The 12,640-nt window shown below is 34.7% G+C and overlaps 1 protein-coding gene across 31 annotated transcripts in view; it reads left to right on the forward strand.

Moving 5' to 3' along the window:
• Positions 1–12,640, forward strand: part of CDC42BPA (CDC42 binding protein kinase alpha) — a 329,589-nt gene that overhangs the window by 255,613 nt on the left and 61,336 nt on the right. For 11 of the 31 annotated variants that reach the window (XR_010150112.1, XM_016939982.4, XM_016940026.4 and 8 more), the window contains 2 exons: positions 3,546–3,584; positions 10,984–11,088. The exons of 7 other annotated variants lie outside the window; for them this stretch is intronic. Coding sequence is in view for 23 of the 24 variants with exons in the window: in XM_016939982.4 (XP_016795471.1) it covers positions 3,546–3,584; positions 10,984–11,088 (144 nt within the window). In the remaining variant the exon portion in view is untranslated. The remainder of the gene's footprint in view (positions 1–3,545; positions 3,585–10,983; positions 11,089–12,640) is intronic. 13 more of the 31 variants (XM_016940031.4, XM_054659482.2, XM_054659445.2 and 10 more) reach the window with 4 other exon arrangements.

Below are 12,640 nucleotides of genomic sequence, written 5' to 3' on the forward strand. Positions count from 1 at the left end.
GTTGTTAGTATAGTGATAATATATTTATTTTGAGATATTCATGCTCTTTTCCATGGTTTTAGCATACTCCAGACTCTAGTCTAGAAGTAGAGATAGCCAAAAAAGTTTTTTTTTTTTTAATGTTAAACATTTTAGCACTTTTTACATGGGTGGTAATATACTGGGCATAATGGATACAAAGACAAAGCAGACGTGGAAATGGACCTCAAAGTGCTTATTTTATAATTAGAAAAATAATTATATAGTTACACACTATGCAATGTGGAAAGCAATAAATGCCATGAGAAATACCTAGGCTAAGTACTATGGACATTCAGAAGGATTCATTCAATATTTATTGAGAATATTTAAGTTTGAAGGCTTATGCTAAGCATAATACAATACTTCCTGCCCTTAAGCGTAATATTTCCTGCCCTTAAGCATAATACAATATTTCCTGCCCTGACAGTCTAATTGGAAAGACAAATATATAACCAGATAACTATAACACCATGTGGGAAATATAGTAATAAAAGATAAAGATTGTATATCATGGGAATACAAAGAAGAGAGATTTCTGATTGAACCAGGAGGATCCAGAAAAGCTTATTAAGGGAAATAATGCCTGAGCTGGGTCTTCACAGATGAGTATGTTCAGCAAAATCATAAAACAACTACATAAGAGGAGTATATTCTAGACAGGCAGAGCGAACTTGCCGGGGGAGGGAGCAGGGAGTTACGGGATTGTGGACAGAGGGAGATTTCAATTTAGTTAGAATTGTCCCTTGCTTGGCAAACAAAAAGGGTGAGGAAGGGATTGAGAAATGAGTATGAAGACATGGGCAAAGGCCAGAATAAGGGTCTGTGTTTCTCAACTTTATACTTCATATTACAGAGCTTAGGTTTAATCAGTCCCATATGTAATAATTATTAAAAGATTTAACAGAAGAGAAAGGTGACAGCTTCATTTTGGACAAGTTAAGTTTGAGATTCCTAAGGGACATCCAGTTGGAGATGTCCAGCAGACAGTCAGATATTTAATATATGCGTCAGGAGTTTAAGGAAGAGGAGTGAACTGGCAACAGAGATTTGGAAATAATCAGAGTTGAAAGTGGATGAGATTCCCCAAGGGGCAGATTGTAGCAGTGAGCCAAGGACAGAAACCTGGAATCTCCATTGAAGAAAGGGTGAAGGAATAGGACTCCACAAAAGCTAAGAAAGCAATTGTTGAGAAGTATGTGGTTACTTAGGAAAGTACCTGTCAGAAAAACTAGAAGAGCAGAGAATTTTAAGGAGGGGAATGGTCAGTGTGATGGTATGGCAGAGGTGGTTGGTCAGATAGGACAAACCAGAAATACTGACCTGAGTATCAGATCAAAGCAGAATCTGAATTGCACTGTATTAGAAGTTAATTGGGAGTTTAGAAAATACAGACGGCATTTGTATACCATTTTTCAGAAATCTGGCTGAGGAAGTTTTGAATCCTGGCTCTACCACTTAATTGTTTTATAACCTTAGGCAAGTTGATCCATCTTCTACATCTTTAAAATGAGGATCATAATTCCTACCTTAGAGGGTTTCTGTGAGAATTAAAATAATTCATATATGTAAAGCACTTTGGAAAACGATCTGCGTATACTCTGCACATAATAAATGTTATTATGATTATTAAGGAAGAAGGGAGATAGATGATAGCTAGAGGAAGAGTTGGAGTTGATTTGTTTATTGTTTGGTTGTTTGGTTTTGGGGGCAAGAAGAAATGAGAGAGATTCTTCCCATTAATAACTGAGGAAAAGTAACTAGGTTTGAACCTGAGACTTTAGCCTCCATAATGGAAAAACTTCTTTAGAACTCTCCGGGCCTTCTAATCCTGGTTTACTATTAACTCTGCAGGACACAGTGTTCAAGTTATCTTCCATTCCAGTTTCCTATGGAAAGAAAGAATATTTCTGGCCAGGCGCGGTGGTTCACACCTGTAATCCCAGCACTTTGGGAGGCCGAGGCAGGCGGATCACTTAGGTCAGGAGTTCGAGACCAGCCTGGCCAACATGGTGAAACCCCATCTCTACTAAAAATACAAAAATTAGCCGGGCATGGTGGCGCACACTTGTAATCACAGCTACTCGGGAGTCTGAGGGAGGAGAATCACTTGAACCTGGGAGGTAGAGGTTGCAGTGAGCCGAGATCGCACCACTGCATCCACCTGGGTGACAGAGCAAGACTCTGTCTCAAAAAAAAAAAAAAAAAAAAAAAAAGTAGTTCCTATTTACTTACCTGCCAGAGTTATTGTAACACTAATACTGAATTTTTGGTAGTGTTTCTCATTCTTGAACTTCTCCTTTTTTCTTAAATCTTCTATAACTCCTGTAGACCTAGTCTATAAGTTCCCTCCTCTAGGTCCCCAAGAAAATCTTCTCTATCCCTCCTCTAGGTTCCCATACAAACCTTGTACATATCTCAGTGATAGCATTTGTCACATTGTTGCCGGCATGATGTCTTCTCTACCAGTCTGTGAACTTCCATGTCTTATTTATCTTTCAATCCCTTGCAAAGTCGGCTTAGTATCCAACGTATTGTGAGCTCACAACAAATGTTAGGTTGCACTGAATGTTAGAAATTGCCAAAGTAGATATGGTTCATATTAGTGAAGCTCTACTGCTGGAGCATCACAAAAATATTTTGATTGGGAGGCCAAGGTGGGCGGATCACGAGGTCAGGAGATCGAGACCATCCTGGCTAACATGGTGAAACCCCGTCTCTATTAAAAATACAAAAAATTAGCCGGGCGTGGTGGTGGGCGCCTGTAATCCCAGCTACTCAGGAGGCTGAGGTAGGAGAATGGCATGAACCCGGGAGGTGGAGCTTGCAGTGAGCCAAGATTGCGCCACTGCACTCCAGCCTGGGCGACAGAGCGAGACTCCCGTCTCAAAAAAAACAAAACAAAACAAAACAAAAAAAAAACTTTTTGAGATAATTGTTCCTTTTTTCCTAATTAATTCTTTAATGTTAGAAAGGTGAAAGTCCCTCTTTTGACTACGGCTGAAGTTGAGTCAGGATGGAGTATTGTTCAAATAACTTTTAATTTTAATTTATTATCATTAATTCTGAAATCCTAACTTAGCCCTTGTCATTTAAAAGAATCATTTTTGAAAAGAGTAAAAATTTACTAGGTAAATGTCTAACGCCAGGCTAGTTAATTATTTTATTGAATGTTTGCCAGCACTAAATCAGAAATATCTAGATCCTTTTTGTTCTCATTTGTTCCAGTCTGCTACTGCCAACCTTTCCAGAAAAGAAATTGTCTATCACTTGATGAAGCCTTATTTTGTGGGTCACTGTACATGGGCCATTGAAAAGTTTGTCAACCTTAGACGTAGTCCAAACAACTGTTTCTTTACCATCCTATCCTCCAGTTTTTCCTAAAAATACATGTACATTCAACCTATCCAAAACTGTGGCTTTATATGTATGTTTATATACTTTGTCTGTTAATACAATAGTAGTCCTTGAGAGTCTTATGTGTGTAAATATTTGTAACATGTCCTATTCTCCTTTCTCTGTTGAAGCGCTCTCCATCCTGTACTCCAGCTAGCAAAGGCAGACGTGTAAGAGACTTTTGCACTTTATGTACCCATCCTGAGGCCTTTTACCCCTCTCTCATCCTTTTGCCTGTGATTGCGGAACCTGTTAATGTTTTTGTGGTATATTATTACATCTATTGCATGCTTTGTGCTGCTGCTCCTGCTGTTGCTGTGCTGCTTTTATGTTTTTGTTTTTTTTTTTTTGGCTTTGGCCGCAAAGCTTTAGGAATGTTCATATAAATCACTATAACCAAACTACTAAAATGATAAGATATCTTTTTTAGTTTGATCAAGGGGAAAAGTGATCCTAAAGTATGCCTTCTAAGTAGTCAAAGTACATGAGCTCCTAAGAATCTGTTGTAAGCAAATATGTAGATTGTTTCTTAGAGATTTTAATTATGTAGAAAGAAAACTTGATCATTCATGTTGTACAAAATTCAAAAATGATTTGGAACAAATTATACATCTTATTGACTATAATTTATGTAAATCAGTTCTAGAGAAATCTTGTTTTTTTTTTTAATGTGTAGTTCAGAGGAATCTCCCAAACTATATATCTAGATCTGAGGAAATAATGTTAATAATAAAGCCTTTCTATTCTAAGATAATTCCAAGATTTAAAAAATATCAGTAACATTATTTATATATGTATTATTAACAAACTGTAAATATCTTCCTATACTAATCCTAGCTCTGTGTTTCTCAACTTGAAATGAGTCAGCCACTACCTCTGTGCTACAAGATTCTGACATGCCCAGAGATGGAATTTTTCTAAACCAGCCACATCCCAACACTAGTCATAAACACACATACATACTCCCTATTTGAAAAGCGACAGGGTAGCTGACAGTGTTGGGATTTTCATATACTATGTAAAATAGTAACATTCAAAAGGAAAGTCAGTGATGGATACAAGTTCGTAATGTTCACCAGTCATCTCCGTGGAGACTGATCAACACTTTACATTCCGAATTCTTAGACTCGGAAAGTTCTAGATGAGGGAATTCTGTGGTTTGTGGTAGGCATGGGAAGCAGTAGGGGCGGCCTGCTGCTTCCTGTGGTCCTGTCTTTCTGGTATGTTGGAGGGTTGGTTGTAAAATAAACATGAATAACTCTAATATAGCATATATAATATTTTTGGATTACAGCTTAATAATGAATAAGCATTTCAGATACCTGTACTATGGCCGGTAGAACTGCATTCAAGTGATATCTCATTAATAATTGTGTTTATGAAAGATTACTAGTTCAACTGATTGCTTGATTATTTTGAAACTTGTAGAGACTTAAAACCATTAGATATTTGGATTTATCAAATGAATCTGAATATATGTTGATTACATTACATAACCTCTAGAAGGGAAAACCAATATGTTGTGTGCCCAGTTATATTAGGGTCAAATCATCAGCCCGTGAATTGACTAAATTTTTAACTACTTGCTGTTTTTTCAATAAGGTTATAATTTAGGATTTGTTTCTCTAATTTTATTGTGGATTAATTATGTCTCACTTGCCTTGCAGACTTTCTGGGGCCTTGGCCACCTAGAACATTTTTTGTGAATCTTGAAATAAGAAAAAAATTTTGGAGGGAAATAGCTGTTATAAGGTCTCTCCTTAATTCTATGTCTTTATTCTATGAGATATGAATAAACTATAATTAACCATAATCTATTGACTTATTATTACATATGATTATTTTAAACGTAGATATAATAGGTTTGGTTATCTGCTTTCCTGGCCTCCTTCAATTTTTCTTTGGTTAAGTATCTCACAAAAAAAGTCAGCCACTGAAAAGTAATAGTGCCTGTGAAGATGCTTGAAGAATTACAAATTACTCAGCTGTTAAATAGAACCATCTCAGTGGTATAGTGTAGAACCTCAGTGTTCCCTGGGACATCAGTGTATTTCAGTAGGACACATGCAGTTACCATTCTTAACAATGGCCTCTGTTGTAACAGTAGCATAAGATTTTATGTTATATACCATGTTTTTAGACAAGAAAATATGCAGTATTTTAATAAATTTAAAATTAAATAACTATGAAATGTCATATGAATGAGGTAGTATTACAAAATAATGTTTCTTGCATTCTTGTTTCTAGTATGCTATTAAACCTCATTTACAGTTTGAATGATTTTCTTTATAAGTAGTATTAAGTATAGTAGAAGAAAAAGTTTTTATTGATAGTATTGTTAATGTCCAAATACAAATGATGAGGGAGATTTCCACAGTGCTTTCATTAATAGTGAGAAACACTGAATGTCTTATTTCAGATTATTCATTTAGAGTTTGGAGCAGAGATTTTATAGCCCACGTATGGCTTAACTTTCTCCTATGTTTTCTTAGAATATGTGTAAATTCTCCAGACTAGATATTCCAATCAGTATATTGAAAATAACTTGAGAATAAATTTTCTTAAAGGGAAACAAGGTGCATTATGTATAACTAGTAAGCTTACCCTTACTGGTCACAACCTTTAGTCATTTGTTAGGATTTGTTCTAGAGCAATAAAATGTATTTACTGTTTTCCAAATGATATAGTACTTCTGTAATACTGTTTTTGTATCATAAGTTCAATTAACAGAAATAAATATATCACTAAAAGATTTGAGTTTATACGTGTTCTCAATACAAAATATTAAATTACCTTCTACTTTGTTTTCAAAATACTTCTAGCTAGAGGATAAAGAAAATTGATAGAAACTGGATTTTGGCCAGGCATGGTAGCTCACGCCTGTAATCCCAGCACTTTGGGAGGCCAAGGCGGGAGAATCGCTTGAGCCCAGGGTTTGAGACCATCCTGGGCAACATAGGGAGACCCTGCCTCTACAAAAAAATTTTTTTTAAATTAGCCAGGCATAGTGGCACATGCCTGTGTTCACAGCTACTCTAGAGGCTGAGGTAGGAGGATCAGTTCGGCTCAAGAATTCAAGGCTGTAGTGACCCGTGATTGTGCCACTGCCCTACATCCCAGGGCAACAGAGAAAGACCTTGTCTCAAAAAAAAAAAAAAAAAAAAAAAAAAAAAAGAAAAGAAACTGGGACTTTTTAACTTACACTTTATGTTTACCAATAACAAACAACTTGTTAGATGCAAGCTAGTTTTTAGTAGGTTGACCATATATAATCCATATCACATCTTGGTGATTTTTACTTTGAAGCAAGGTTTCTTATGAGAGGGGTTGTTACTTGTGCAAATCTGTAATTATTTAGGCAGTAGAAAAGGCCTGTTGATACATATTCAAGATGAGTGGTTTTAGTTATTTTTATTATTTATAGGAAAACCATGCTGTCCATAATTTGAGGAATTCTTGATAAGTGGGTCATCTAAAAACCAGTTCTGTGATCCTGGGCGGGGGGTACCTTTTTAAATGTACTACTGTAAAAATACATTTGAGGATCTTTTAGTAGAAAAATCCTAACAGCTTCAGGGACCATTATGAACATTTTGCATTAAAATGTTTTACAGTATGGACAGTACCACTAATATTCAGCTTTTCCTCTTTTTTTTTTTTAACAGAGCATTAAGTAAAATGATACTGAAATATAGTAGATGTTTCTAATGACTGTTCGTCAGAGTAACACCTTAAAGTATGTTTACTTAGGAAAAGAAAATTAGCTAACAAAAAAAAATTGCATTTACTTAAAGATATTTCTTATATTGAATTTATAATATCTCTGCTATTTATGTATGTTTATTAGCTTTTGCTGCATTATTATACTTAATGCTATAGTATTTTAGCACATAAAAAATGACAAAAAGAATATTTTAACTTCCGTGGCTAAAATATTAATAATGATTATGTTTGTTTTTAAGGTTTTAAAATACTTTGTAATAAAATAACTAATGGTATTAATCAGTTGCTTTGCTGCTATACTATATCAGAGTCATTGCCAATTCATTATTAAACTGAATCATAGGCTGTCTTTAAATGCCAGCATGTATTCATTGAATATTCTGAAAGTTTAATAGAATTAATTGCTTTTTAGTGGATAGAATAAGCCATTAATTATAAATGCATTGGTAGGCATTTAATTGTGGTTAAAATTAGTAACTTCCTGAAAATTCCAGTCTGGTTGGCGATAATTAAAACTTGAATAAAGAAAATAAGTGATTTGTGGTGTAACACTTTTGAGATATTGTTTACACTGGTGGTAACCGAGAAATGAAATACTTAAATCTATTAATGTTATTAGCATTAGTTTCATTTAAAAGACCCGGACATTTTTTTTTATATTTGAAATGGTTTTTGCCCTGAGTTTATTCACCTTTACCAAGCTTTGTCCTTTGTCTTTAAAAGAAACACACTTTGAAAGTAAAGTGGTAATTTTTAAATTTTAATTATTCATAGGTTTTTAAAATTAAAGATACGACTATCACTATAAATGGCATAGTTCAACTTTTTAATATGCCTAATACCATCTCAAAATATTTCAGTATTTTCACTTATTTTTAATATTTTTTATAGGAAAAATTACTTGATTTTGTTTAAACTCTGAAATTGATTTTTATTTAAGAGTATATAGTTCTAAAAAGCTAGTATGGTAAATTTCATTATTCTACTTTATTACAATTAAATATTTTCATTTAAATTAAATATTTTCTATTTCTGAATAACCACCTTTTACCTCATTCAGCAAAGAAAATCACTTTTAAATTTGTCCATATCCATATTCTCTTTCATTTTTATTGTTGGAGAAAAACTAGTTAGGAGAATAAGACTTGACAGAGGAGCCAAGAGGTGTGTGTTAAAAGCCTCAAGAAAAGAGTTACTAATTTGTGTAGTTGCAAATTAAATTGATAGTGTATTTTTCCTTTCTCCAATATCCCACTGTCATAATACCACATTTTCATAGGATCAGCAAACATGCTGGTAAATGTTTTAACAACCAGCTCTGGGACTAGAGAAAGCCCTGCTTTTTAGGTTCACTGATTTCGTGATATAACCTTCCATTAGTCCATATACTGACAAAATGGCTTAAGGCAGTATTTTCTAATTTTAATGCGAGAAAGTAGAAGACAGTATGCCCAACTTCTGTCAGCATGTGTTTAAACAGCTCAAAGAGCAGACCTGCTGTAAAATTTCAACCAGTGCTATTGGAAACAGCAAATACTTGGCCTTTCCCATTTTTAAAGAGTTTTTGAAATAATCAAACCCAGATAATACAAAGCCGTTATATCAGCTATTCACATATACACAGCATTACCTTTCACACAGGAACTTCGCATTTTGTGTCTTTCTGTCAAGCTGTGGGGCTAAAGCCTTTTGCAACAGGTCAGAAACTTTACAATTTTCTTAAGATGGCTCAGTTTCTTACACATAGAAAGTCCCCTACTTAGATACCTTAAAACTTCTTGAGATGACATTTCAGTCAGTTTTAAGTTCTTACTGGTATAAAATGTATCAATTCTGCTTTGCTTCTCAGTTCCATTTTAACTAAAGCCCCTCTCCATGGACTCCTAATTCTTGCAATGTGTATAATCTTATGAAAACTAGGAGGAGGAGATTTTTAGAAACTAAAAGACATTTCTGCCATATTCCCAACTCAGAGTCATATTTCATATTTATAATCTAAACTGATTACTTTCTCCATGGCTGTCCCTGAATAAAATTGTAAACTGGCCAAAATGTGTCTTGAGTCCCATTTTCTTCTACTTTTTCTTTTCCTGGTCAAAATTTACTATCAGGAAAGGAGATAATATAACTTAGCCTCCTTGATTATTAAATTACTTTGAGTAAATTACTCTGCTGTGGAGATGCCTCTGGTAGAACAAAAATAGTGCTGAATTTGGACTCGAGATGGGATACAGGCCTGGCTCTCCAACTTCACAAGGCATACTAGTTTCATGAAATCAGCCACATCACATGTACAGAGCTGATATTCAGCTGGTAAGCTTTAGTTCAGTGGCCCAGTTTTTTAAATATTGAGTATCCTAGCAGTTGGTAAGTGGTTGCTGCTCCAAGACCCCTAATGCCTTCACTGAGACCCTTCTTCTCCCTACTCCTCCCAAATCCAGTAGCTGAAAGTTTATGGCCTGGTGGTGGCTTTGTGGTTACCAGAATACCTTTCCATGCCCACCACCCAGGAAGGCCGTAGGTGGGCACCAATGGAGGGCATGATAGTGTTTCCCAGCCTCCTAGCCTGTTCTTCCCATACACTTGCCAGATTTTTTAAATTCTCCACATTGAACAGAAGTTGACTGTTTTTAACATATGCAACATAGCATACATTGCTAATAGTATTCTACATTAATTATCAATAGGAAAATATCCCCAACTTGAGAAAACAATTTGTGCCCTTAGAGATTGAAGCCACATGCCCAGAGTTCTGTTGAGCTAAAAACAAATCTATGAAGTTAATTTCTAGGGGAACCTTCTTTTCCAAGTGTTTCTACTCTCAATTATTTATCATTCATTCAAAGTGAAATTTTGCTTTTCACTTAGTTTTGAGTACAAGGGCATCATTGTATTTTAATTCATTGTATTAATAGTTCTACTTTGCCAGCAGTCTCAACTGCACCTGACTCTTTCAGCAGTGGCATTTCTAAGGGATACGTTATCATCATGTCTTCCCTCTAAAATATAGCCATAGTAAAAACAAAGGAAAATAATTATAAGTTCATGTTTAAATTCTTAAACTGATGGTGTTTTTATGATTTGTGATTTCTGATCTAAACATTGTTTTGCTGTACAACATATTCAAAGTAAGTTCCTGAACCACTTTTCCAAATTACCTTCATTGTCCTTCCATTTTAAAAACTCAATCCTAGTAACTCTGAAACTTGCCATACTGACTAGTATGGTTCAATCAGTATGGTTCATAAGATCTTTTATGCTAAATTTTAACCCAAAGCATTTTTAATTTCTAAAAATACTTGGTGTAAAAGGATGCGACTGAATATAAGTGCTGGTTTTTCTACTGATGCAAAATAAAGGGAAGACTTACTTTAGTGTCCTGCACAAAACTGATAGGTTAGGTTTTTTTTACTTTCAATTAATGAGTAGTAAAAGACCAAACTTCATTCTTATCAAGGACAAAGTTATCTTTAATCTGCCGTATGTATCTCTATTAAGTACTCGGCATTTATTTCACATGTATGATTCATTTTGTGAAATAAAAAGTTCCATGTGGAATACCAACATAGAATGTGCAGTAGGACCAGGGCTCAAAGTAACAGATCAACAGTGAAGATCAGGGAGGAGCCTTTGGTTAACTATTCTGTCAATCCTTGTTTACATTAAAGGTAGTGGTTATGCTTTTGTATAATGATGTATCCCTAATGTGAATATTCAAACTAAAGTTTGTTATCCTCCTTTCTCAAGAAATGTTGTCATAATCATGCCTTACAGAAATTTGCTAAGACTGCACATTGTTGAAAAGTGATTTTTTGGGTTTTTATTTTTCCCGACTTATTTTCCTAGACTGATCCCGTTGAGAACACATATGTATGGAACCCAAGCGTCAAGTTTCACATCCAGTCACGGTCCACATCTCCTTCCACATCTAGTGAAGCTGAGCCAGTTAAGGTGCCTTATTGGAGCATCCCTGCTCCCCAACTTTTCACTTGTGTCAGAAAAGAGGGAATTGAATAAAACAAGTCTGTCTCTCTCCTCTTAACCAAATATGTAATAAGTTACAGTCTATTGGAGATCATTACATTTAACTGATAATGTAGGTAGAAGTAAAAAACTAAAGAGCACATTGTCCTCAAATAGTCAATCTGAAATAGACAAAACTAACTAGAAAGATAGTCTTTAATTAGAGAACTATGTAGAACAGAAGATTAATTATGTAAATTTTTGAATTATTAGAAACTAGGCAAATGGCAGTGCAGGTGCCATTCTCATATTTTAATTCTTCTAATAAATGTAATAGGTCATGATATAACTAACCTGTTACATCATAAATAGAGCTGAAAAATAAAATAGCCACTTCTGGCAACTGAATAGTTCATTCTAACTGCTAAATTGGTAACAGTCAACTAAATCCTGACATTTAATAGTGCAAAAAAAACTGTGTTGTGTTTACACTTCATGTCAATCAATGGTTTTAAATAGCCAATAGGCCAATTTTCTTAACAGAGATCATTTCTTCCACAAGTCAAAAGAATGCTGTACCTCAGTCCATACCATCCTACCTTAAGATCAGCTCTGGTTCTTCATTCAGCATCACGATTCAGACAAAGCTCCTTTGCTTTCCTTTTCTTAAATCTCCAGAGCTGTGTCTAGCATTCCAATAGAAGCAGATAGTCCAATCTGAAGAGTTGTCTGAAGTGAAGTGTGAGGTTGTAGTCAGGTTCTGACTTGATTTTTCCAACTCTGTGACAGACTCCCCCAAACTGTTTAAGTTAATGAGACCCTCTTGTGTTTTTAGTTATAATTGTTTTAATATTTTGAGATTATACATTTTTGTTTTAATGATAAAATATTTCAAGCATTCAGAGAATATAAACACCCATGTAAGTATCACCCACAGATTAAACAGATATGAAAATTTTGCTTGTTTTTCAGGTTTTTATTCAAAAATATTTCAGAAACAGTTGAAACATCCTCGTGTATACCATTCCCCACTCTTCTTTCCCAGACATATCTAAATATCCTGAAGCTGATGTGCATCTTCCCTTTCTTGGTTTTAGATGTTCATTTCATTTGTATCCATAAATGATACATAGTAGTGCTTATTATGTGTTTATAATTTACATAAATATTACCTGTATCCTTTTGTAATTTTTTTCATTCAGAAGTCTGCTTTTCAGGTTTATTCCTACAGATATGTGTTCATTTAGTTCATTCATTATAACTGTGGCATATACCACAACTACTTATCCATTCTCCTGCACTTGGATATTTAGGTTGTTTCCAATTTTTCATTATTATCAGTGCTGAAATGAATATCCTAATATCTGTTTTTGCAAATGTACAGAGTTTGTTTGGCATGTATACTTAGTGGAATTACTGAGTTGTATGTTATATGCATTTTCAAGTTTAACTGGATCTTGCCAAATTGTTTTCCACAGTGGTTGGACCAATTTTCACTCCCCCAGCAGTGTGTGTGAGTTCCCCATTTCCCCACATCCTC

Source organism: Pan troglodytes, chromosome 1 (genome assembly GCF_028858775.2).
Source record: "Pan troglodytes isolate AG18354 chromosome 1, NHGRI_mPanTro3-v2.0_pri, whole genome shotgun sequence".
Lineage (NCBI taxonomy): Eukaryota > Metazoa > Chordata > Mammalia > Primates > Hominidae > Pan > Pan troglodytes.